This window comes from Rhynchophorus ferrugineus, unplaced genomic scaffold (assembly GCF_030347505.1).
Source record: "Rhynchophorus ferrugineus isolate W39M unplaced genomic scaffold, kcgeb_rfMv2 rfM6, whole genome shotgun sequence".
NCBI classification, from domain to species: domain Eukaryota; kingdom Metazoa; phylum Arthropoda; class Insecta; order Coleoptera; family Curculionidae; genus Rhynchophorus; species Rhynchophorus ferrugineus.
Genome location: NW_027472585.1, coordinates 8,522,222 through 8,550,000, shown reverse-complemented (window position 1 = coordinate 8,550,000; position 27,779 = coordinate 8,522,222). Strand labels below are relative to the sequence as shown.

Below are 27,779 nucleotides of genomic sequence, written 5' to 3'. Positions count from 1 at the left end.
CCTTTTTAAGGAAAATTTACCTTTTGCTTCGCTTCGTTTTGTTCAGGAATCACTTGTTTCGGGTTTTCATAATAGATGTTAATTTAGCAACTTTCGTTAGTATCATCAAAACATTGAACGACGTGAACGATTTGGTTAATTTTGGTTTTGAAATGATTGTGGAAGTTTAGGGAAGGTTTGTGTGAAGAGAAATATGAAATAATTGCGGTGTTACCACTATCAGATACAGATAATCAATTCTTACAAATTTATTTTATGAACAACCCGGAATTGATAGGCCTTATGCTCACAATTCAACAGTGAAGCGAACTATTGTCCTAGAACTACAAGTGCACAGTTAATGGTATAAAGCTGGCTTCAAAAGGGACTTGCAAAAATCATTTTGTTCAGATTTTCGCTCAGTTTGAAATTGACTAAAGATCATCGAACAAAACAGCATATGGATCATTAGCAGTACATTACTAACTTGAATTGAATGGTAGTAAAACTAATACCAAATAAAATAAGCAAAAGGAGAATTTTTGCTTAACTATGACGCTAACTCAACTCAAATCTCGAAAAGATGAAATATAGTACCAAATAAAATCACCAATACTTTATGGTTGTCATGTTAACAGATTTCCCATCTTAATTTGTCCAATTTTTTTTATTAATTAACATACATCTTATATTAGATATGCTTAGTACAATCTTAATTTATATATTAATGTTTTACTATTATTCTTGTCTGCCGATCTTGTGTTTTTGTTTGCCACAAAAAGTGATTAATACACCTGATATTTAAAACTTTTTATTATAAATATAGAGCAATATATCATAACCATATTCTAATCATCACGTTTCAAAAAAACCCAGATTTATTATTATTCTTAGAAACATTGGATTAAATTTTGCGTGATAAATCATCGAGGTCGAACTTAAAATTCACATAGTCACGGATTAGAATTCATTACCATTAAACTAACCCGCCGATAATAAATGTTACACAGTAGTAAGAGCGTCTGAAAAAAAAATGAAACTAATAACCCGAATCGAAAGCTGATATTTATTGCTAACAATAACAATTCTGTTTGTTCTTGGAAGGTTAAGAAACTGTAAAAAGTGCAATAGTTAAATTGTCGGTGGGAGAAACGTTTGAATGCGTTATTTACTACACTGCGCTTTAAAATATTATATAATAAACTGTTTACAGTTACGAGTTCATTAATGTATAACTGTAAGAAAAATTCATTCCTACGGATACAATGAGCGTTACGTTTTCATTATTTCCGATATGCAATTAAACGTTATTATGCTTCATTTTTCTTGAACTGTCTTATCAATTTTGTTAGGTGAATTACGATTTATGCTGCATGAATAAGTAATGGTATGAGACATATTAAGATCTAGGATAAACAGAAATGATAAATCGCCAATTTCACAAAATTAACAGTAGATATATTGTTCAAAATCCTCAGCATTTTATTTAGAATTAACCAGGACAAGTAAAAGTTCAAAATTTGAAAATAATTTCTAAAAAGATGAGGCATGAGTCAACGACTACACTTTAGAATCATACCAGCAGAACCTTCAGAAAAAAAGGGCCCTCTTAATCGATCTTTAAACGGACAGTGCAATTACAGCTGGATACTACTCCAACCTTCTTGTTCAACAGAATGGCAAATAAATAAAAAGAAGAATACAATTATATTTCGCCAGGACAATGCACCAGTATACAGGGATGTATTAGCTTAACAAAGTAAGGGATGAAGATGAATGTTGATTTTGCAACCTCCCAAGATCTCACTTCTGAAAATAATGATATCGGAGAAACGTTAAACCAAGCAAAATAAAAACAACAATTTTTAACTGAAAATCATCGCCCTTATCAGACTGGGAACTTCTCCGCTTATCCTCGTAGCCGTACATACTCAACTCTCTTAGTAGTGTATTTAAAGACCACTCTAATATGAATCCATTCACTATTTTGATTTATCGAGTCGAAAATCCTATTTATATACATTCACAACTTGAATACATTGTAAAAACACAGCCAATCTTATCCAAATCAATAAGCAACATGCAAGAATTCTAGATCTCCGGATTTAACAGCACCAGACTTTTTCTTATAGGGTTTTTGAAATCGAAAGTTTCTGTAAATAAGCCCCAAACGATTCAACATCTTAAAGACAATATCTGTCACAAAATTGACTTACTTACTTATCTTTTCTTTCAGCAAAGTTATAGGCAATCAAAATAGTAGCGGGACTTTTGCCCCACCGGTTTATATTTGACGATATTTATTAATACAACTGCTCTTATTAATACAACCAAATGATCCATCAAATAACACGAGATAAAAATGAAAAACGGAACCCTTTATTTCACTCTTCTTTCTCTTCCGATCTTTAACTATTCCCTGCCTTCCTTGAACGTCAAGCCTCTCCCCCAAGTAGAAATATCAGATAATGAACGCGCTAATACATCTGCCAGATGGGTTTGCAGAAGAAGAGCCTTATATCCATATAACTTCACCACTTAAAGCTTCGACTTACAAATGAAAAGCTCAATTCTCTTAGGTCAAGTCATTATTAGTCCTTCCATAGCCACCTAATGGATACAAATATCTTTTGTAATTGTTAGTTATGTTTCTATACATTTTGTCTTTATTTGCCATCTCACTTAGATTAATAAATTGATTTCACACAATTTTGATAATGCCTCGTTTGTTACTGTGCTTAGTTAGTTTAAGCCACTGTGCTTTATATCATTATTACATTGTCTCTATAGGTCATTATATGGTTGTCTAAGCTGATATTGGAGGTCTCCTCATGGACTCCTACTTAAACTTACATAAAATTTAACCTTGTCACTATACATCTCATTATCTAACTTGTTTTGTTACTGCTGTGATAGTTGGGGGGTTCCAGTTCCTCTGGAACATTGTTGTAAATGTATACTTGTAATATTTTGTAATTGTATTAACCCTAAGGCAAGAGTATTAAATTTGACAGAGAATACGACTGAAATAAAGTAACACTAGTAACCAGGCTGGATAAAACTGAAACATCCGGTTGATTGAAACATTTACGATTGATATTTAACATAATTAATTAATTACAAATTCTCTTTCTGATTTTAGACATTTGCAAAATTTATTTTAAAAAAACGACACACCATTGGGCAAATACTTTACAATGTCATATAGATTATATAACTTTCCAATAAATAATTTATCAAATAATATGACAGAATTTCAATAACCAAAAAGTGTATGTCCACGTATAAAAAATCTTAATTATTAAATATATCGACCTGTACAGCTTCCTGCAAATTAAACACCCAAACCGAGACATATAACCTTGCCGTAAATCAACACCACTGCGAAAGGTGAGCTGCTACTGTTACGGGATTGAGGCAATTGATTACACGAAAGAAACGTGCCAAAAGAGAAGCGGCAATCCGAAACCATTTTACGTTTGACCAAATCGAACAATACAAGCCTCGGCCTAATTCGTTATCGCTTACCATTAGATCCGTCTGGGGAGAATGTGGGACATTGGATACAGAAATTAACCGTTGCCGATAAGTTAAATCGATAGCGTCAGAATCCAATATGACCAAGTAACATTATATTGTGGGAAATGAAGTTGTAGACCTTCGTTTCTCGACAGGACCGTACGAAAAAACGAGTCAGTGTTTCAGTGTTTATTAAAAATTTGTTTGTAGATCAAAAATTAAGTTAGGTCTAACAAGACGTGAAACTACCATAGATCATTCAATCATGTTTTTACATACTCACTTTTCAAAAGACAAAATCCTTAAATGGACCAGATACTAGAAAATATAGTTTAATGACTCAATATATGTCAATATGAATTTTACGTTGCCATCAAAGGACAAAAATCTCACTATATCACTTGAGGATCACTGGGTAGGTTAAATTAGAAACATCAAGTTAGACTTAAAAACTGAGCAGATCAGACTAAACATGAAAATATTAAAGGTTTCAAAAGTATCTTCTAGTATTTATTTTGATGGATAAGGTGTTGCGTGCCATTGTTGATGCTCCGTACTATATTTCAAATAAAGTGATACAACGCGATATTCCTCTAGAACCTATAACGAGTGTAATGCAACGTGTTTGTGTGAAGTACTTCGAAAGAGTGTCAGTGCATCCCAATGTACTCGCTAATCAGCTAAATATGCGACGTGTTAGTGAAGTGCGTAGACTAAAACGTTTAACACCACCTGATCTGATTACTGGACATATGTAGAGTTTAGAATAGGCATTAGAATAAGTCTAATTAATTAAGATAATATTTTATACAGAAGATTGCTTAATGAAGTGATTTTCTACATGCCATGTATATATAATATAAACAGAAGAAATACTTATTGCCAATAGGGCAGATTGTGGACTCACGAAGAGTAATAAAAAAAAAAAAATTTTGATGGACAAATGGTGTGAGAAACGGCAGTGATTCTTCTATATGAATCAACGCCATGACGATCGTCTTCATCGCCGATTAACACCCATTTAACACTTAATATTATGATTATAAGTTGTACTTTCTTGAATAGAGAAATATATAATTTATAGTAATTTAAAATCAAAATGATGTTAAGAAAAACATACTTTTTAAGTTTATATTTAAGAACAAGTTTGCCACAATATCACATCAACCGTACGACCATCTTAAAACTCCTATTCATCTAACAAATTATTGATGACAATCAAGATAGAGTTATTTTCGCGTAATTGGAATATTTATTTAATACGTCCGACCGACCACGTTTACGACGGATCCTTTTAAACGGTCAGGTTGCCGGTTCGATGTCGTAATTGACCTCCAGGTCCTCCAGGTCAATTATTAAAGTCGACCTTTCCAGTCCCCAACGAAACGAATCTTAAATAACGAATGACGAAAGATGGCAGAAGCGTCGATTGATGACTCATCCATTATTTCGAGGGAGTATCGTTGCGGCTAACGACTACGGCCGATATCCGAAAGTCACGTTCGGTACGTCGATGATCAGTCTGAGTTCGGCGAATATCAACGACGAATTTATTGGCGGTCGATGACGTTACGGGTGGGCCATCGAAATGGTAGCGGCATACAACCAATTGATTCATATCTGAGATTGTTTTGTTCGAAGATATTCGGAAAATGTTTATTATGATGTACCAGGTCGTTTAGTAAGTCCGAGAAATATCATTAGCTAACAGTAGAACAAAAAATTCAACTCTAACAATCTTGGGGAAGGAATTCACACGGGAACTGAAACACTGGTTGAATAAAAATTTGTTTATTTCTAAATTGAATGATATATGTGGTCGACGGGAGAGTTGACAGGGTATTAGGTTAAGTAAAGGAAGTACGGTAGCGCTGTGGAAGTGGTACTGTTACAAGGGAGTAACTAGAGAAAAGAAAAGAGAGCGAGACGTCGTCGTGGTGGACTTTTATAGCTGAGAACCGCATGGTACTAATCCACTAGCGTTGCCAACCTTTGAACTTGGTGTAGGTGAATACGTGGTGTCCTAAAGGGTTGTTGTAAAATATTTTATTTAAATATTAGTTAACACGTATATACTTCATTTAATATTAATGAAAAATATTTCAGGCCTTCATTATTTAATATGAAAATATACGTAAAATGATCCTATCAAAATCTATTGGTTTTTTCATCCACCATAACAAACAACACTTAATTGTTATTTTTCTTATTACAGTATCCTCTTGTGTAAAACTGTAGCAAAACTTAGGAGTTCGGAATATTAATATATTCTTATTAATTAGTTAATTCTCAGTTTCATCAACATCTTCTACTTTTATTTTACCTTTAGAGTTATTCGGCAATTGGATTCCTGTTGTTTATAACAATATAACAGACTATTAGTAGAACACCATGACTTAGTTCCGTCTCACCACAAACACAGTCATTTCAGTTTATATTGTCACTCTATTGTAAATCATGTGATTGATATTGAAATGATATGAAATAGTATACAATTCATTTGTTTCTTAATAAATCTGTTGAAACTATATTATAATTAAACAGCTCTCTTTTAAGTTTTCCACCCTATATAACTAATAAAAAATAATATTTTTTTGCTTAAATACACTTTTAATTAATTTAATAATGTTGCAAATCAATGGCGATCTAAATCGTTTAATAACGCAGCCAAAAAACAGTTAGTAAATATCCGTAAGAACAATTAATGCTACTATTCTAGAAACTCATTTCGAATGAATACTCCTTGAGGATACAATGGCTTACCATAACTTTTTAAGCTTTTTTAAAATAATTTTTCAAAAAAAAAACAGCTCAAAAGCAAACTTATTCATCATTACATATTGAACGCTTTACAGAACCTAATAGCAACTTTTTTTATTAGCTGCTCTATATTTCTTTCTTATTTATCCGTACAAAAATGTATGGCTAAAATCTCGAGTAACTATTTCCTTCGAATGAAAATAGGTTAATTACATTTAATGTTAAGTGGAGCAGAACATTCTTGAATGACCGCTATCTATTATCTATTTGGTGTTCCGAGAAGTCTTAAACCGTAGAACATATAAAAATAAATGATGTCTAAGTAGACTTGAAGATATTTAGGATCGTACGATTCTCAGCTTGTTATAGTTTGTAATTATTTCAAATTATATCATATTTTTTACTGATATAATTTAATTATATATATTTTATCGTATAGAACATTTTTTCTTACTTTTTTCCTATATTTTTCTTATATATAATGTTGGGCTTTTAACAGAATTACATGCACATTTTTCAGGTTCAGTTTTTTTGTTAAAAATATTTTATTACTCTATATTGACATCTCCTTTACGAACTCAGTAAATACAATCTTCAGAATTCATTAGATGTGATTAGTGTCAGTCTTTCAAATAATATAAATTTGAGTTACAGCTCAATGTAGAATAATTACTGTAAAACAAATAACAATAATGTTTAGAAACATTTTTCAGGAATTCTATTTGTTTGTGAGATTCTATTTGTTTGTGTTTGATGGCAATAATAATGAGGAATATTTTCGTGTAGAAATTATTTTATTACATTGGCTATATATCAATACTGATTTTCATGTTTCAAATAGCTAAACCATCGACAATATATGGTCGCGTTTATACTTCTTAGGATATCATGGTACTTCAGAAGAAAGTTCACTTATCAAGTTCACAGAAGAATACCCAATGTAATGTACGTACCATATAGTTAGACAGCTGATTTAGAGCTGAAAAATTGAATTTTTTATTACACGAAAGTCTCATCTTTTCTCATCTCGTTTGCATTGGTTGGTTCTTCTTAATGAAATTATTAGCTGAAGTACAAACAATATTACAATTTGCTATTTGATTAAATTAAAAACACTTAAGGGAACATCGTCATGTTCATCATCGGTTTTTGTGACATTCTTACCATATATACAAACCATATACAAGCCCCTCGTGGTGTCACCTATTTCAATGCCTCAGATATGCTTTCAAGATTCTTGATTACATTCTGGTGAATTAGCTAGACTAATGAATTTACGTTTTGTGACAGATACATGACAAAAATTGAGACGCTGCTCAGTTGCTGTTCTGAATAATGACTCGGTGAAATATCAAATAATAACAACGCTTTTATTGGAAGGTTCCTCAGGTACCACTTCAGCAAACTATATACTGCTTGACATCCAAGCGTCTTTTGAACAATCATGATTAGCACGAATGTGATTGTGCTGTGGTTGGATAAATTGGCAATGAGTCACTGTTTGTAGGTGGAACTGGCTTCGACACTGATGGTACGTCAGAATATTTATACTATGCTGTCTTTTTGTATTATATCAACAACATTCAACGAGCAAAAGTAGCAATTATATACGTGATTTTTATGTTCTCTCCATAACGTTAGCACAGAAAATAAAAAGTATAAATTTTCATCAAGTGGCCATTTGTACCGTTTTGTTCTGCACGCATTACAAAACATGGCTTGCTAGTGTTGACTATAGCAAAACCAAAGTACTGCAATAAGCATCTTCGACTGAATCGCTTTTACACTTGTTTTCATTGGTTGGTTCTTCTTAATGAAATAAACCGTTGTTAAACCTTGGTTTGTCCAATAATCTACTGAACAGGAATTGAAAATATTTATGCTAACAAGTAGCATGAACACATTTTTATTGAATTTTCTCTGATATAATTTTCTTTATTTATTTCCTTATAGAACCATTCGACGACAAATGAACGTTAATTTCTCAATATTTAAGAGCTAATTTATAATCGTATTAAATTTATTTATACCATAAGAATTTACTATTATTTATTTACCTATCTTACTCCTTCACAATTTTTATTTTGTTTTGTTAAAACATTCTCAATATCAAACAGATATTTAGAAAAGGCTCATTACCCGCAAAACAAATGAAACCGAAAAAATAACAGACGGTAATTAACGGAGAAAGGTATTTAATTAGCTGGAACAGGCAGGAATAAACGAAAGAACGAAAACGGTGCCGAAAAAAAAAGGAAACCGTGTTCGCGATAATATTCAAAGCTCGTCTGTTCTAATGTTGTCGATTAAAATGAGAATGTCGTTCGGAAGGCATCGGTAAATAAGGTCTTTAGACGAGAAAATTACGTTTATCTCACCTACCATTAATAATAATCGCTCGCCATACATACACACTGGCTTGACCTAATTTATAACGTCTGCATGTGCCCACTTCAGCTGCCCGGTGAGAGCCTGCCTCGATGTGACACCGGCCCGAGAGTTATTGGATCATTATTTCCATATAATATCGCAGAAAATTATTATTATTGTTATTTATTTTGGTTAAAGTGTGGAGCGAGTGTGATTATTCAGTTGCTTCTTCGTGAAGATTTAAACGAGACATATATACATGGGTATATGTTATCATTTATGTTTTAGGTTTTGATAATATAAAAATAGAATCATAAATTATACGCACTTTCAACTGTTGAAATCATACCTCACATGTAGACATTTTATTGTCAAACAGGGTGATGAATACACTGATCTACACCTAATATATTCGGGTGTTCTGCAGGGCAGTGTTCTTGGCCTATTGTTATGCCTATTGTATACAGCTGACCTACCGTCATCAAGAAACACTACTGTTGCAACATATGCTGACGATACAGCGGTTTTATCATCACACGGGGCATCCAATATTAGCCATAAGAAACCTCCAACTTCATCTTAACAAAGTCGAATTGTGGTTGAAAATGTGGCGTATCAAAGCAAATGGGACAAAATCTATCCATGTGACAATCACCCTTTAGAACATGTCGCTTAGTAAAAGTGAATAATCATAAACTTCCGCAAGCAGAGGTTAAATATCTGGTAATGTATTTTAATCGGCGTTTGACATGGAAAAAACATATAGTGACAAAACGCAAACAGCTTGGGGTTAAATTAAACCAAATGTACTGGCTGATCGGGTGTATATCTAAATTATCATTAGATAACAAGGTTTTGCTGTATAAGACAATACTTAGGCCATTTGCACCTATGGTATTGAACTTTGTGGTACTACTAGCAAATCTTGCATAGATATTCTCCAGAAGTTCCAGAATAAAGTGTTGTGAGTCATCGTCGATGCCCCATATTACGTGTCCAATAAACTGATTCAGCGCGATATCCCCTTAGAACCCATAACATAACCATAACAAGTGTAATTCGGCGTGTTATTGCGAAGTACTCTGAAAGGCTATTAGTGCATCCCAATGCACTCGTCAAACAAGGCTCGATGACGTATGTGCATAGAGTGAGATTTAATAATCTCTAGAAAAGTTTTTAGAATAAGGCAGGATAAACTTTAAAATAAGTTAGAATAAGATTTAGATTATAAGTTGTACAGCAGACTGACGTGATCTTCTACATGTCAGGATGGCTATATTATATAACGGAAATATAATATTACTTATTGCCCACGGGCAAATTGTTGACGTTCTAGAAGATTAATAAAAAAAATAAAAATATCTCATTTGTATAAGGAATTTTTAAAATAACTTCAGGGCTTATCGCAAATATTGTAACGTATATTTTAGCATTTTTAGCCTCTTTCAGATTTTCATTTAACAGTTTAGCCCTTTTTTAAGTATTCGGACAATGGGCATCGCTAATTGGGACATGGTTTTCCGATTGTTTTAAAAACCCTTTTATAAAGAGAATTCTCTATTTCAGGCGTTTTTACATTTTTTAAAGTTTTTCTGTTTAACGAACATCTAAATGTTTTGTAGGTTCTTTAAATAATTTGTGTTTCCAGAAGCTTAAGTTTACAAAATAGAACTATGTTACTCTTGCACTTAGTGAAATCTTCTATGATTTTCGATTTTTGTAGTTCAGTTCGTGTAACGAAAAGTGAAGGACAATGAAGCAAGACCTAAAGATGGTAGATAAGATTCTGCCGAAACGTCATCAAGACATTAAAGGTTGTTGGAAATGAAAAATACTTGGTGAAAAATCAATGAAAAAATAAGTATACCGAGCAGCACCTAAGCAACTAAGAGCTATATATAAGATAAATTGGTGCTGAATCCAAATCAGCAGCCTGTTCCTTAATATTGGTTAAAAGTTTAAATTAGAAATGAAAAGAGGCTGAACTGCGACTTTAATAATGCTTGGTATTGCCTTATTATGCCCGAAATTCTATCGCCTTTCAATTTTTGCTGTGTCTTGTGCGGTGTAGCTTGTAGCCTAGCTGCTTTCCTTACTGGTCGCTCATGTTGCCCAAGTTTTGTATCAAAAAGTCATCATGTGAATGCAGAAAATGTGTTTTGAAAGACATTCGAGTTCCAATCTTGTGGTAATTTTACAACAAATTGTTGATTACGTGCTTGTAGTCCGGTGATTTCTAGTTACCGAGAAAGTTGTGAACAACACTTTAGAAAGAAGTCCATGCTGCAGCTTCATCAAGCATTAAATATTAGCTTTCGACTGACAAATTGGAAACAACTTGTTTAAGTATTTAAGGCATTTTTGCGCATTTGCTTGGACAAATTGGCAATGGCGTACGTAGAACTGACTTCGACACTGATAGTACGTCAGAATGGTTATACTATGCTATTTTTTGCGTTATATCAACGACATTCATCGAGCAAAAGTAGCAATTATCCACGTGATTTTTCTGTTCTCCCCATAATGTTAGCATAGAATAAAAAGTATAGATTTTCACCAAGTAACCATTGGTACTCATGGATTACCAGGATTTACTACAGCAACACCAAAGTACTGCAGTACGCATCTTTGACTAAATTTGTAATGATTTATCCACTTTTACTGAGCATATAACGTCCACATACATAACAAGAACACTTTGAATCGACTTTGCAACGTTGTCACAAAAAAGTTCAAAATGAGCAGTGCTGCCGCTATACGTGAACTTGAAAACTAGAACCAATCGTCACACGCGGATTGAAGATCTGGGTTCAGGGCATCAAATAACGTTAAGAATCGTTTTCTTCTGGACGAACCCAAAAATGGATCTAAGTTTGTAAACTTGTGTTATAGACCCGTAATTTCAGCTTCTTGAGGATAAAAATATTACGGAAACAAGCCATATAATATTCCTTGTTAGCTACTTAGTCCGGCGGAAGAAGAACATCACATTGATTTTTTCATTTTACTATTTAGCGACGGTAATATTTTACACATATTTTTTTGGTTAAAAATATAAGTATTACTAATACCGCAAATTGTATTAAAGTTACCCATCATTGCCCTAAACAAACAGATTACAAAAAAAACCGAGATAGGTAGACCTCACTTCTTTATTAGCTTTGCTCATTTGTTATGCAAAGTGTATACCAAAACCGTTAATATCCTGACCGGCTTTTTACGCTTATCTTAATACTAATTACAACCGATAAATAATTAGCGAACAACAGCTAAGATAATTATTATTTATTTATTACATAACAGGTTCGATGGAAGGCATCGATGGAACAGTTAAGTCTTGTTAGCGATCTAATAAAAATTCAAAACGAACAAATCTGTATCGTAATAGGATCGGGTGGAAAAAAATGTTTAACAAGATTTTTTTGCACTGGCTTAATCTCGTGTAATTTTAATCATCGTAAGATTTAATTCTTAGAGGTTTCTTATTTTAGTTTAAAAATTATTGTATTAAAATTTAAACTAGAAATATTTTGGATGTCTTTGTGGTGTTAAAGATATAAAACAATCATTAACATCATCAGACAAAAAGTAAAGCAGATCACACTCAAAATAAAAGAAATGTACTGATTGGTCGGAAGGTGCTCTCAATTTGACCTAAGATGAAAGAAATTGGTTTATCAGTCAATGATAAAGTCTATTTGGACTTATGGTGTACAAATATGGGGCTTTGCTAAAACATTAAACCTACTAACAATCCCAAAGCTACGAAAACAAAGTTCTATTAATTACCAATATTTATCGCTATGTAACTGGACCATAAATGAAAATGGAAACGTAAATGGATTTACAAAGTTGTCCCAGATTTCGCTCTAAATCAGGAAATAAGGGTACTAAATCACAATAACGTGAAATCAGTTACTAGTGGCTACTGGACAACGCACAGGATATCATAAGCAAACCAACTGATGTATTTCAACCGCACTCGTTAAGTTCAAGTTCAGTTCAGTTAAGAGTTTGAATTCAACCATATTACATTCTATTGTAAAATGACTCATTGAGGCAAATATTTTTATATCACTGATGGAAAAAATCCATTTATTTCATCATCATCAGCATCATTTATGCCATATTGACACATGACCACTTGCCATGCGGTAATAATGATGAGACAACTTAATGAGATTTTATGATTATATCGCACTTACCATGCGGTTACTTTTGTGTAACTTCAAGTCAAATGCATTAAATTTGTAAAGCGATAAATCGAATTAAAAAAAATTATGATAATTTGCAATTTTACATTATTTACGCTGATATGGCCGTAATCAACCACATAGTAAAATTTACTAATGCAAAATTTCCGAAAAAGTAGTTCAAGTATTGTTCGATTTATCTATACTTTTTCAAGAAAGATATTTCAAAAATAGAGTTACCAACAGTAAACCTAAGGCAATAATTCAAAATTACATTATTTTGAATCCAAAAGTCTACAGCCGGAAGATACTTCCTTTGAAATTTGACGATAAAATAAAGCAAGTTATAGATGTTATTTCATCATCATCATCACTCCTGAGTTGGCGCTCTGGGAGCGTCTACTTCTCACTATATCTCGCTACCAGCTGTTTCGATGACCTCGGTCAATATTAACCTCCTATTTTTAGGTATGTTTCTCTACAAAACTCTGTGAAGAATTCGTTAATTTCTCATTCGACAGATATGTCCTCAAACCAATGTAATCTACGTCTCTGAATTAGTTCTTCGACAGTGCATCGAGTGTCGCATCTTAAACGAACGGCTTCTTTTCTAAGAGTATCTCGAAGAGAAACATGTAAAATTTGCCTTAAGAATCGCATTTAAAAGACCTCAAGCTTGCATATGTCAGACCGCAACGATATCCCAAGTATGGGACACTTACAGAAACTAGGATAGGCAAAATAGACCATTTGAAAGAGGCGGATGTTGAGGAATATTCATTTAGTTAATAAATTTTGAGATATAATTAAATTTTGAGATGGACCTTATATTAGTTGTGGATTTGAATATAAGTTGAAATAAAATTGATTTTTTGGAAATTAATTTATTCTCTTTGTTCAATTTCGCAACCAGTATCCGAATGGGGATAAAAGGCAGTTTATTTTCAACATTTTTTGTTTAATTTCGTCCAATTTTCAGGATGACCGGCTTACCATTAGCGACCCCTTTGATCCCAGAATAAATTTGGCTTATGGAAATAATTAAAATTCGCGGGAGTTTTCCTTTCTGACTCTAATTCCGCTAAAACCTCCGCTCACTTAGTGTCTCGTCCACAATTCGGTCTCTCTAAATCCGACCATATTATGCAACTAAAATAATTAACGCCGGGAAAGTCTACTAATAGTATTTTATGTACGAACTAAATTAATTCAAGAGTTTTTAAAAAATTGTAGATATTTGCAAACAGTATTGTTTAAGATTAAATAATACAGTTTTATATAAAAAATTGTGAGAACTTTTTTTTAGTATAACTGAATAACTACGCTGTTAATTTCAAATAATAACACTAGTTACGGTGTTATTGTAGATAATCCTTCTTTCCACATATCCAAACCGTTCCTGTTTGTTCATCATTCTTGACCTACTTGTCTATAGTAGTAACTTTATCACATCTCATAACAATTCGATATGGGGTGATAGGAAGGAAGACGTCACATTCTGTGTCACATTGTTCATTCATGTATTATGTATCTTTTTTCATAAAACGCTATTAACATTTCATTTATATTTACTAAGTAACAATTTGTTTTCAAATTGTTTTAGCTGAGCTTCGTAGGTCTCTGCAAGTAGCTCGACTTTTTCTAGGTCAGTGACTGCGAAATTTCCTGTAACCGCTGACTTCAGGAGGAGGATGACATTGTGCGTCTTCCCCACGAGGCATTTGTAGACACGCCAGAATGAAGGGGGGCCATCCAGTCTTTGGTCTGCGAGGAATGAGTTCCATTTCATTGCTCGTCAAGTCGAGACGGCCACCCTTACCCCCTTGCATGCTCTGTTCTTCTGTCTGTCTGCAGCATCAATGGTGAATAGAGCTAATCTGCATAATGAATGTCGCGAGTTAGCTTGAGCACGGCTTCCTCGATCTGTTCTGGTGTGTTAATTTTCGGAATTGGGTCGGATTCCAGGAGAAGAGATTGGTAATTTTTCCAGTCGGTCTTTTTCCTGAATCTTGTGAGTGAGACTTGAGTGGTGGTCCAGTTTCTGAGTTTGCGATTTACGAGTCTTGAAGAATAAAGAAATCAGGGACTCTTGCTGCGCCGTGAGAAACTGTACTGGGGTGATGAGTGGGTTCATCTGGCAGGGCAAGACCGTAGCCCAGATCTGCACTTAGAGCTATGATGGCGTTACCTGTGGGGTGGGGTGGCTAACCCACTGTCCTGTCTGCTACACCACTGATACCATTTTGTTATCATATTCTCTGGGAAATTGGAAACGTGGCTTATATGATATACACAAAAAAAATTAACTGTAACAAGGCAATAACGATGATGGATGTTGGCTTTAACGTGCCGTAAAAAGTCGACTTTAAAAGCGGTGGCTTCAGGCAGCGCGCTGAACTTTTAATAGCACCAGTGGCCGCTTATAGCGCCTAGGCCCGTTCTGCACTTTAAACCTGCCAAATTTAATGAACGTCTAATAAATATTTCACCTTTTATCGTCTTCATAGACGGTAATATAACGGCGTCACGATCAATTTTTATTCCTATTACGTTTACGGATATTGCTGTTTCGGTCTCGATACGTACCCGAGTTCAATGTTTTGATTTCTTTCTGTTTTTGGTCTGAGTGTACAACTTCCTTGTAATATAATCTAAACACCGTTAGTTATATTAATAACTATTTTGGGATCTTATTAGCGTCAATTAGCTGCTACAATTATCAATTTTTAATATGAGTTTCTCGCAAAATTGTTTTTGTTAAAGTCACGATACGAATTTGCTGTTCTTTTCGTGCGGTTTTGCGAATCGATTACATTTTCCTTGGAAAACTGCAGTAGAATGATAAAACGTAAAAGTTAAAATCAATCAATCAACGACTACATATTTTTTTTTACCTCCAAAGTGGAAATGAGTTTTGAATTTTAAATGAATTTTCTCTCGAATATCTTGATGTAATGATGTTTATGTGGCGATGAATAATGAGCCAATGTTATAACGTATGATTGATATACTTGATATATGGAATTTGGAGCTAATGGGATGGACGCTAATGATTTTTGGATGGAATTAAGGGAACAAATTAGTTAGCAGGAAAACTTTGATATTAACAACGGAAAAATAAACACAATCATATGACCAATCATATATTTTGACATTCTGTTGAAATAATGAATAGGATCATCATATTCATATTTAGGAACAACAGTGTGTAATAGGGATGCCGAAAAATACAAATGTCTTAAACGTCATAAAAAACATTTTAATTGTTTTTTAAAAACTTTTTAATTTGGTACTCAATTTTAAAGGTTTATTTTTTCATTTTGTTCGTTTTTTTAGGCCGATATATCAATATTTTAATTTTCGATATATTTTTTGCGAAATATCACATTTTTCCTAATTGTTATTATAGTATAACATATTTAAGTTGATTTTTTAAAATATTTTCCAGAAAAAATTAATGGTTTAATTTTTATATATTTCAACATTATTATATTTCTAACAAATAATAAAATAACAAGAATTAAAAATCAAAAACAAAGCTATCAGTTGTAACATCCAATTCAAATAAGAACATCCAAGTTGGAAAATGTATGAGAGTTTACTTATAAATAATTAGATGTGCATTAAAATTTTATTTTACCATCTGGCCAGATCTTGTAAATTATATGTATATTTCAAGATTATAATAGATTGACACATTCTCTACAATATACAAAAAGTGATATCAAGAACGTTCAATAAAAACATTTAATTTTGAAATAAATTTATTATAAGAAAAAAAAACAATGTGTATGATAGCAAACCTTGTTCATTCAATATTAACATTTCAAAATCTTCAATAGAGTAAAATTTCAATGTTTCTTCAATTTCTTCAGTTATACAATGCACATCGAGTTATATTTCACTGAACTGTAAATTTCACATGCTCACTTTTTTCTCAAATATAATGAATTTACTATATAATTGAATCCACCATAGAAAATTAAAGTAAATAATTAAATAGATACTCATCTAGATGAAATTTCCCCAGAACAAAAAAAAAGACACACACATGACATGATCTTTTTATTAATCTGTTTGTTCAAAACTAAGATGACAATTTCTACATTTATTATTAGAACATTGGCACTATCTGGAAATCACATAGGTCAGTCAGCAGTGCCATTATCTATGTGTCCAAACTGGAAACTTATCGAAAACAAAACACTGCATTTTATTTAAATAATTAAAAAGAAATTGTCCATTGCAATTCATTGTCCAATTTTATCCCATACCTTTTGTATTCAGTTCATGAAATGTTTCATTAGTTTCAAATAATTTCAACTAACCGATACATAAAGAAGTCAACAAGAACATTAAACTAAAATAATTCTCAAGGACTAACAAGGACACTAATCTATATATCAGCAGCATCAATATAGAATAACAATTATTAGTTTACGGTGTTCTACAATTTGATATGTAATCTAGCTCGGTTTCTGATAGCATTTATAACGCTTCGAATAAGTTGTAGAGTTAATGAACCTTAAACAATCGGACGTGTCGTACTCGATTAGTATTTAAACTGCGTGTCATCCCCAATTCTATAATGCGAGATCTATTACGCAACAACACTTCATTTATTATGAAGAATCTTAAGCACGGTGAACAAAAAGCTGTCTTTTAATGATATTACGAAATAATATCGCGTTAAGGCTCGTTATTTTTAATTGTTCACGACATTATTAGTTGGATAAGAAATGGATTTCCGTTTGATGTAAAGACCAATTTTCGATGTAATATTATGTAGTTCATTTCATTGTTTTGAATTCTTTGATATATAACTTTAATTTAAGTAGCAAACGTCTCTATATCACTCACTCACGATCACAATAAAAATTAATAAGTTTAAAGTACTACATCAAGCATGAGTAAGATTATTGTCGTAAGTGCAACAGTGTCAGAGCTTCAAATATAAATATATATGATTTTTTATTTACTTTTATGTTATAATCATGAATATGGAATATTAAAAACACATATTTACATATTAATTAATACAATAACGAACACAGTTTGGCACTTTATGTTTTACAATATATTAAATTATATTAAAGTAATGTATTAAACTCATTAAATAAACTATTGACTCAAAACTTAGGTCTATAAAGTAACTAACCAATTTTCAATACTTCCAACAATACGGGAATAACCCCAAGTAATATAAAATCTTCAACAGCACTGCTTACAATTAAATAAAATCATTTAATAATATCTTAACTCACCCACTTTCTGTATTAATATCGTTTCGAATGCAAAACGTAAGGACTTTCGAAAGTCTTCCGATTTTAAAATCCTGTACGGATACCTGGTCGGGAAGACCCGCAGGAATAAGCGAGGGGCCTCTGGGCTACTAAACCCCACCCTCTCAGCTGATTCAATGATCCTAACTGATATTTCTTACTGTTGGTAAGGAGGGTGCCCGTAACCGGTAACACCGTTAAGAGGCACAAGAACCAAGCAAGGACGTGGCATCGTTATCACACCACGCAGTTTGCGGTACATGAGTTAATCGCTCGCCGGAGAAGGTCGAGACAATTTGGAGTTAGAGCACGACGGGGAAGTGTCGGCTGTGATAGAATAAGGCCACGAAGAGCCGAATGAGTTATTGGCCTAAAATATCGGTCAGCTCGGTAATACATATATTGTCCAATAGACGAGGAGTGGAGAAATATCTCGAGTAAACCTCGGATACAAAATCGTGAATTTGGGGGACGTCTGTTTCTCTATGAATTTGATTATTCCTGACGAACCAAAGGGCATTGGTAATTCTCCTGAGAATTTTGCATTTTGCGTTAGAGCACTACCTAATTTACATCACAACGTCACAGTCGATTTACATACAACAGAAACGGCGTATAATTTACTGTATTAAAATTGTCAAAGAGGGATAAGATGCAAGAAGCAGAAATGATATACCTCAAAAGAGTGAGTGGTATATCAAAGATGGACAGGATTAGAAATAGAGAAATAAAAAAAGACTTCAATATTGAATAAGTGGAACAGTACACCGAAAGGAGATAACTCAATTGGTGTGGAGGCTTACATTGTGTGCAGGGCACTAGACAGCTAAAGATAATCTACAAAGCAAGAACGTACAGAAAAACGGCCAGAGGGTGACCTAAGGAAACCTGAAATGAACATATTCAGGGAGATAATATAAAGAAGAACGGAAGAACCTCGTCCAAATCAAGAAAATTGTGCAGAGACAGGAAAAATGGACTGAAATTCTGCAGTGTGATAGAACAAACACTAAAAATATTGATTATATTGTACAGATTTTTCTCAATAAATATATTTTTATTTTGAAAAAAAAACATCTAAATATAGGCAAACGCCGTGATAAATATTTGAAGATTGTATTCAATTTTAATTTTTGTTACAATATTCAGTACAACATTACATAATACCTTAAATATTTGCTCTAAAAACAAGTATTACTAATTTAATCACATTGCATTACAATAAAAACGGTTCACACTTTAATAAATTTTATTCAATATTAACCACAACATTTTAATTATAGAATCTTTTTATATCGAAAAATTGAACGAAATTTCTTTCAACCATACTAAAGGTTTTCGGATATATATTACACTATTACTATTATATATCACTATGATATATTGCTTTTATTTATTTATTTTACATGAAGTTTGTACGCTGTACACGTTAGAAAAATCCAAGACGATTTTTATCCAACTACAGTTAAATCGATTAGAGTTACGAAGAGGCATATCCGACAGGTATTACGTAGCAATTACAGTTACACAGGTGGAAAGTCCTCTAATTGCACCAGTAATATCTTTCATTAATTAAAGACTTAATTGAATTATAGTTAATTGATTGATGGCTAGAAAGGAAAGTGTATGATCGTAATGCGAGAGAGAATGTACCGTTTGTGATGGTTCGGCCATGCTGATGCTACATCATCAACATGACTGTGAGCTTCAGTATGTGGTGAAGATTATTAGTCCTCTTACTGTAATCAGCTAGACATCCATTAATATTCTCAGGATTACCTATTAGGCAGTTTTTTTTTATTTTATCTTTGTTCAGTTGGTGTTAGAACATCGATGGTATTTCATTGCACTTTCAACATAAAACAACAATAAAAACTTTTCCATTAATATATTTCTCCAATGGAATTCTCATATTTTTATTATCTTCTTTTGTTTAACAGTAATAATATTACGTTGAGGTAATTTACATTTTAATTTCAAATTACGGTAAAACTATTTTATTTTACGGAAAGAAGAGATGGGGACTGTTGAACGGCGAGCACAGAACAATACTGATGATTTAATTATATTCTAATATACACCAAACCCTTATATTTAGAAGTCTTATCATACCATTAAGTGAAACATGAAAATGAAATATGAACATATTTACAATTAATAGTTCAAACACCACTTGAAATACATTTCTCTATATTTTCCTGCTAGCAGCTTTACTCAGCGTACACTGTTTGTTACCACTTGTTCATATGAATATCGCATGGTTTGATGGAGCAGCACTTTATCCAAAACGAAATGCTACCAAAGATATTGCAAGAAACAATGAATAGAAAAAGTAAATGTTGACAAATAAGTAATTGGTTTAAATAAAAACGTAGATTTATTTACATAGCATTAAATTCCAAATACTTTTCAAAACAATAAACAATATAATTTCAAATTATTTATCTTATTGTATTTAAATTAGTAATACAAAAAATTACTAATTATTTATGTTACAGCTATCAGCCTAGCATTATTATTGTATAACAATAACAGTGTCATCAATATAGAAGCTAGAAACGCAAGAATATCTTAAACCAATATTCAGTTCCTATTGAAATTATTGGACAAACAGTAATATATTTTACTGTTTACAGTAATATATATGTCTATGATCATTGTAATAAACAGTATAATAATAATAATAATAATAATAGTGTGCCACTTTATTTGGATTTTTAACATTTTATACCAATTTTTGGCCGCTAACAATAGGCTGCAGGCATTCTAACCTGGGTGTTAATGTACTGTTAATTTTTTATTCTTAAAATTGTTCGCTTTCATTTTAATTGATATCTTCGGTCAGTTTTCATTTAAATTCCCCAAACTATTCTTCAGAAGAATGGACAGAATAATCATTCAAAATGTTGATTCCCTTTCTTATGAAAGAAACCCTTTCTGCACGCTACTACAGTTACCTGTTTGATATGGTTTCTTTTATGAAAAACGCCTCTGAAACCAAATATCCAATATATCGTTTTCAATTTCAAAACATGTAAAAAAGAAAAGGACAGAAGAGTTTAAAATATAGAAAAATGTATTGGTTAATTTGAAGAAAATCACAATTATCAGTACACAATAAGTACATATAAGTTGCAGTTTTCCTGAACAAAGGTCTGAAAAGTATTAAAGGTACATCATCCAGATACTACTAGACTGATTACTTACACCAAGACCAGATACCGACTCTTAATTAGAAAATCAAGAAAACACGAGGCACTTTGTCATGTCAATATCAAAGTAATACAACTCTTGGATAACACCAGAACAGAACATTAGACTCAAGAGAATCTCAAACCATGTGATCTTGTGTAGTGTAAGGTAGTGAGGTGCATTTGATGGGAAAACAGCAGTGTTAATACATAAGCATTATTACACCAGAAACTAAGATAAGGCCGATGGGTTGGTTCTCCCAAACACTGACAGCACGATTGACTGTTATTTTGTATCAAATTATTTAAATACAATAGGACGATATAAACTTTTTTACTACTATCACTTAATATAATATTATCACATATTTTAACATCACTGTTAATTAGATAACCTTAATGACTCGAAGAAAGAAACATGAAATAATTTTGTCTAAATCGTATTCTCATTAATCTCAGTTATATGGCGAAGACAGTTAATAAGAATCCTTTGTAAAACGTATTTCAAATTAATTATATCAGTATAATCGACGTGTGACCAATCAAACGAATGGCCAGTTTCATATTCGGCCACAGACAAGACCGATCGAAATTCGTCGCCGTTCGACCTCGACCCTGAACTTGACTTTCACGAAAGCATCGACCATACCGCCGCCGTGGAGCTCCGTAGCGTATCTCCTGCAGGCGCTGGAGGCGACCGAGTGTGACGCGTCGAGACTGGAAATTGGCCCCATTCAGATCGGCGGGCGTATTAGGGCACCGTCGGGGGACATTCGATTATCTACTGGAGATCCATCACTTCGTTGACTCCGTGCCTTTCCGGGGGACAGCGGAAACCGTAAATTTTATCGCCCTAACAAGATTTATAAGGAAAAACGCCCGAAAAAAATGTAATTAAATCGCACTTCAATCACTTCGTCGTTGATTGGTTGCTTTCTTTTTTACTAAATCTGAATTTTGTCATTGTATCAATCAATATCTCTGACCTACATTACTCTTCTCTTAGTATTCTAATATATGGAATAGGTGTGTCGGCTATGAAGAAAAATATCAATATTTCTATATATCCGTCGATATGGGGAGAAACCAAAATATTAGGTTTTTAATATCGATATTTTACTTGACAACTAAAAATTCGATACTCCAATTTACAAGTATCGACAATTTATTAAAAAAACATATAGGACATCACTAGTATAGAAGTCATGAAATGTGCATGAAAATTGTTTAAAACAACAAAAACGTTTATTTTACTTAAAAAAAAAGTGGCGACTTATTGAACGACGACACATAACGCGACTGACGGAATATAATATGAATCAAATATATTCTAACATAAACCAAACCCCTATATCTAAACGTCTCACTCGTCGCACCATCAGTCTTAAGATAAACTCATGGCTTAAAGAGACGACCAAGAGTAATTGTTCTCTCGTCTCGCCCTGTTACAGTGGTGCTAAAATTATTTCTATCACCTTTACCTTCGTCCTACCAAAGCACCTTTACCAAATTTCCTTGGTATGGAAAACCATTCTTTACATGGCATTACATTACATACCAATATTCCACTGAGAAACTGCCAATCTGCCTTTTTTGCTATAATCGGCCTTTGATATTTTTTTGCTTGATGTGTCGTGTTTTTTTTTGGCTGAAATTTGTCGATATTTTTTTCAAAAAAATATCGAGGTATTAGAACTTATAGATGCAAAGTAAAATATCGATATGGAAAACCTAGGGTTTTCGAAGGTGAGTATCGAACTATTGTTTTGGGATTTTAAAAAATTATCAATATATCGAAATATCGATATTTTTTTAACAAACACGAAAATATGGACATTTTTAAGAAAAAATAAAAATATTTATATATACGGGCACAAAAATATCGCTTACTAGATTTTAAAAAGTAGCGATATTTTTGAAACCACAAATATTGGTAATTGTTTTGCTACCTATAAAATTTGATGACAGAAAATATTTCGGTACCTCTAGATTCTAATTTACATTTAACAATTCTCCAAGATATTCGTCGAAATTATACAAATTCTCCACCATAAAAGTTTTTTAGATAATCTTTCTTTATCAGCGGTATGGACTTTTTCATGTTTTTACCAATAAATCTAATAAATCATGAATATATGTAATAACAGCCAAGGTACATAAAAGGTAATTGCAGTTCTGTTACATAAAAACCGACAGATATAGTGACTATATCTAAGAACTGTCTGATAATGATAACTGATGAATATTGTATATAGGAAACGTTTAGTTTTTATGTTTATGTCCAAAATGATAATAACTTATGTTATTATCTTAAATTGGAGTAGATGGAGAAAGTCAAGAAACAAATATGTAAGTTCTGGAAAAGAAAACGAATTTATTTACAAACAATATTATTTTATTTTTGCCAGTTCAACCTTTGAAAACTGATAAATACAATTTTAATTCTATCTCCATCTGTAATCTACCATCATTATGTGTGAATATATGTGTGATTATTTTCGAACGGCACATATGGCAGAACCGGAAATTTATTAATACCAAACTGTTATTAATTGGTATATTTTAGAGTAAATTACTCTTACATCATACTTTAAAATGTCGCAATAGATATTTCACAACGATTTACTTTCATTTCGCATTTGAAAACAATTTTACCCGTTTTAAATCATTCAACTTGCAAACAAATTAATAGTGTAACACTGAGTGACTTTTTTGTAGAATAACACTCGTAATATAATATTAATAATAACATGGTTTTATGTTGATGTTTCAGAGCGTAATGGTCCATGGATGCAAGAAACTTTGGACAGCACTGCAGATACTATGGAGTTCGGTCTATATTGTTTGTGGAGCATTCCAGCTAATGGCGTCCATATTTTTCCTTGTATCAGTTCACGAACTGACCCTCTATGGCGTACTTGTGGCTGGATCATGGGTAAGTAAAATATCATATAACAGGTCAATTGAAAAGTCCTCGGCCTACCATAGTAAAACACATTTTTATTTAACATAATTCCCTTCAAGAGTGATGCACTGATTATAGACCCTCCAGCTTTTCAATACCATTTTTGTAGTACGATTTGTCCTTTGCTTCAAAATAGACCTCAGTTTCGGCGACAACCTCTTCATTCGACGAAAATTTCTTCCCAGCGAGCATTCTTTTGAGATCTTAGAACAGGAAATAGTCGACTGCTGGCGACCAAATCTGGAGAATATGGTGGATGAGGAAGCAATTCGAAGCCCAATTCATGGGTTTTTGCCATAATTTTCACTGACTTGTGACACGGTGCATTGTTTTGGTGAAGCCGTACTTTCTTTTTCTTCAAATGCGACCGTTTTCGGCGACTTCGCCCTTCAAACGGCCCAATAAAGCTATGTAATTGTCGCTGTTGATGGTCCTTCCTTTTTCAAGGTAGTCAATGAAAATTATTCCATGCGCATCCCAAAATACAGACGCCGTAACCTTGCCAGCCGACGTTTTCCCACGCTTTGGAGTGGATTCATCGTGTGCAGTCCACTCGAATGACTGTCGATTGGACTTCGGAATGAAATGATGGAGCCATGTTTCATCCATTTTCACATATCGACGCAAAAATTCGAATTTATTACGCTTGAATCATCAACTCGTTGTTTTTGTCAAAAGTGAGCTCGCTGGGTGCACTTTGGACAGAGCTTTCTCATACCTAAATATTCGTCAATGATATGATGTACACGTTCGGTTGATATCTTTAGAGTGTCTGCTATTTTATTCAATTTCAATTTATGGTAATTCAAAATCATTTTGTGGATTTTTTAAATATTTTCCTCGGGAACAACCTCTTTTGGGCGTCCCCTGCGTTCACTGTCTTCGGTGCTCATTTCACCACGTGTAAACTTAGCATACCAATACTTGATGGTTGATTTTCCTGGGGCAGTGTCCGGAAACTCGGCATCAAGCCAAGTTTTTGCTTCAGCTGTATTATTTCCCTTCAAAAAGCAATATTTTATCAAATAAAAAAACTCCCCACAAATGCGATTTATTTGGTATAAATTCGGAACTTTTCAGGGCACTGAGTAAAAAATTGGTCACACTTCGATGAAGAGATACATACTATTAGGTGACGCCTGTCATTGAGGCCTCAGCATGAAGTTGGCTACAAAAGTACCCGATGTACATTAGCACCATCTATTGTTAATCCTTTAAAATTAATTTATAGCCTCATATTTCAGAGCCCTTTATTTTCAGTATATTTTAAAATATTTTAATTTATTGGCTGTTGCTCATTATTCATTAAGTTTGTTTCTTACATTTATCGCATCATAGAATTATCAAGTATATATTATATACAAAATGCCTTCTTACATTATTCCTTTTGCAAAAAGGAAAAGAATCTATCTTACACTTTGTAAATATTAAATTACTTTTAACTCAGAGGAATGTTTTAATTTATGTCGTCTTTGCTAACCTTATCTACAACTTACCATGGCGTTTTGTTACAATTATTAGGTTCATCATAATTGTCGACAGACATTTATCTGAGTATGAAACTCAGAAAAACCACTAGAAGATCTGCATTTTCCTAAGTAATAGAGACGATTCCAGGAGAACTGACTGAAATAAACGTAACATTATTGCGAATATAGGTTGAGTATTTTAGAGCTCCGTAGCTAGAATGCCGAATCGATATGTTGAACTTTTAGCAGTCGGAGAACTTCGAAATTGAAACTGAAATTAACCTTTTATAGCAGGCGATCACGACACCGTTCGCCATATTCTAGAATCGAGCGGCCTGGGGAAGGAAAAAAACGCACTCCTGACTACGCTAAACCGGGTCAAACTTTTGTTTAGGGCATTCGGTGAAATATAAACAGAACATGCGAATACCGTTGCCACAGTTCCTGGGTTTAATAGAATAATGTCGGTGTTCATTTTCGATTTCTGCGGCGGGAATATATCAATTAATTAAACCCGAAACTTTCGGGTTAGCATGTGGCGGTTTCCTATATGCCAATAGGATTTTGAATTCCCATAACCGTAACGAATTAATTATACAGTTAGGGCGGTCGTTATTTATCCATCGATGCAAGAAGATCCAGTTCAAAGATAAACTGTTAGATGTTTCGTGTTGAGTTCCTGCCGTTGAATTAAGGCAATCTTTTATATCGTTAGGTTTATAGATCATAGCCTGTGTAACACAGTAGCTGAAAAGTCCCGGGCTTCATACATAGATAGTTTTATTGAATTCGCCGCTTGTTCGCTCACCTTCAAAAGAAAGCTGTTCAAGTAAATTCATGAAAACATTTCATGATATTCTACTCATAAATTTGGGAGTTATTTTGCCAAGAGTGACACTACTTTTGTTATTTTCAAAACAATGGATCAAAAACAGTTTCGTGTTTTACTGTTTACAGGCGAAGCAATGACTTTAAAAGTGTTACAAGGACTCTGCTCAATCAGAAACAACAGTAAAACGTTGTTTTTCTGACTTAAAATGTGGTTGTAAAGACACCGATGTTGCACAGCGCAGTGGACCAAATGAGCTGGTCACACCATAAAACATCAAAAAAATCCACAAAATCGTTCTGAATAATCGAAAAGTGAAGTTGCATGAGGCAAAAGATAAATCGTTCTACTTCTACAAAAGTGGTAGAGGAATGTTAGAGCGGCGTTGGAATGATTGTGTGGCTCTCGATAGAGATTACATTACAAGATCGATGAATAAAGCCAATTTTGAACAAAAAAGGCGCTTTCTTTGTTACGTCGGGGACTTTTCATTCCATGTGTTACAGGAAACGGACAAAATAATAAGACATAGCAGTGAACTCACGTCATCTCAATTTATGACGTCAAAACGTTGCAATGTTTTCGCATTTAACGTTGACATTTTACGCATTTTAGTTTATTCTAACTTATACGATATATAACGATATATTACAACATTCTAATATAAATAAAATAATGAAACAATAATATTATCACATATAATTTAACATTATAGTACATCTAATGAATATTTTATCGAAGGACCCAAACTACAGTTAATTATACAGTCACAATTGTTTGTAGGTGGTAAAGGCTTAATCAACCAATTTAATAATTATACATTCAAGCAATGTATTTTATTTTCATTATGGAACATATTTTTCTTTTTATGTTTAGTTCTTTTTACCTTCGTTACTGTGTTTTCGTGTCAAATCATTCTATTCTGTATTTGTTCTTATTTTATTCTGTTACTACCTATGTATATTTTTCTTGATAAAATTAGATCACTTTATTATCTCTAATGTACTTGCCATATCTGCTAAACAGTTAGTTTGAATTCTCTCCTCGTAAATTTATTATTCTGAACAATTATTCTCATATCTAATATATCTGCTATGCTATATATATATCATCCATAAATCTTTAACACTTTACAATACGATTTTCAACAGTTATCCTATATTAATTATATACTCACTTTTGTTTCCACTCGCATCACTCTGGCTTGGTATTGTCAGCATTG

General features: G+C 32.9%; 1 protein-coding gene across 5 annotated transcripts in view; it reads left to right on the top strand.

The window, feature by feature from the left end:
• The window catches only part of LOC143198622 (uncharacterized), a 178,913-nt gene that overhangs the window by 113,651 nt on the left and 37,483 nt on the right, over positions 1-27,779 (top strand). For all 5 annotated transcript variants that reach the window (XM_076407963.1, XM_076407960.1, XM_076407961.1 and 2 more), the window contains one exon: positions 24,068-24,229. In XM_076407963.1, coding sequence (XP_076264078.1) covers positions 24,068-24,229 — 162 coding nt within the window. The remainder of the gene's footprint in view (positions 1-24,067; positions 24,230-27,779) is intronic.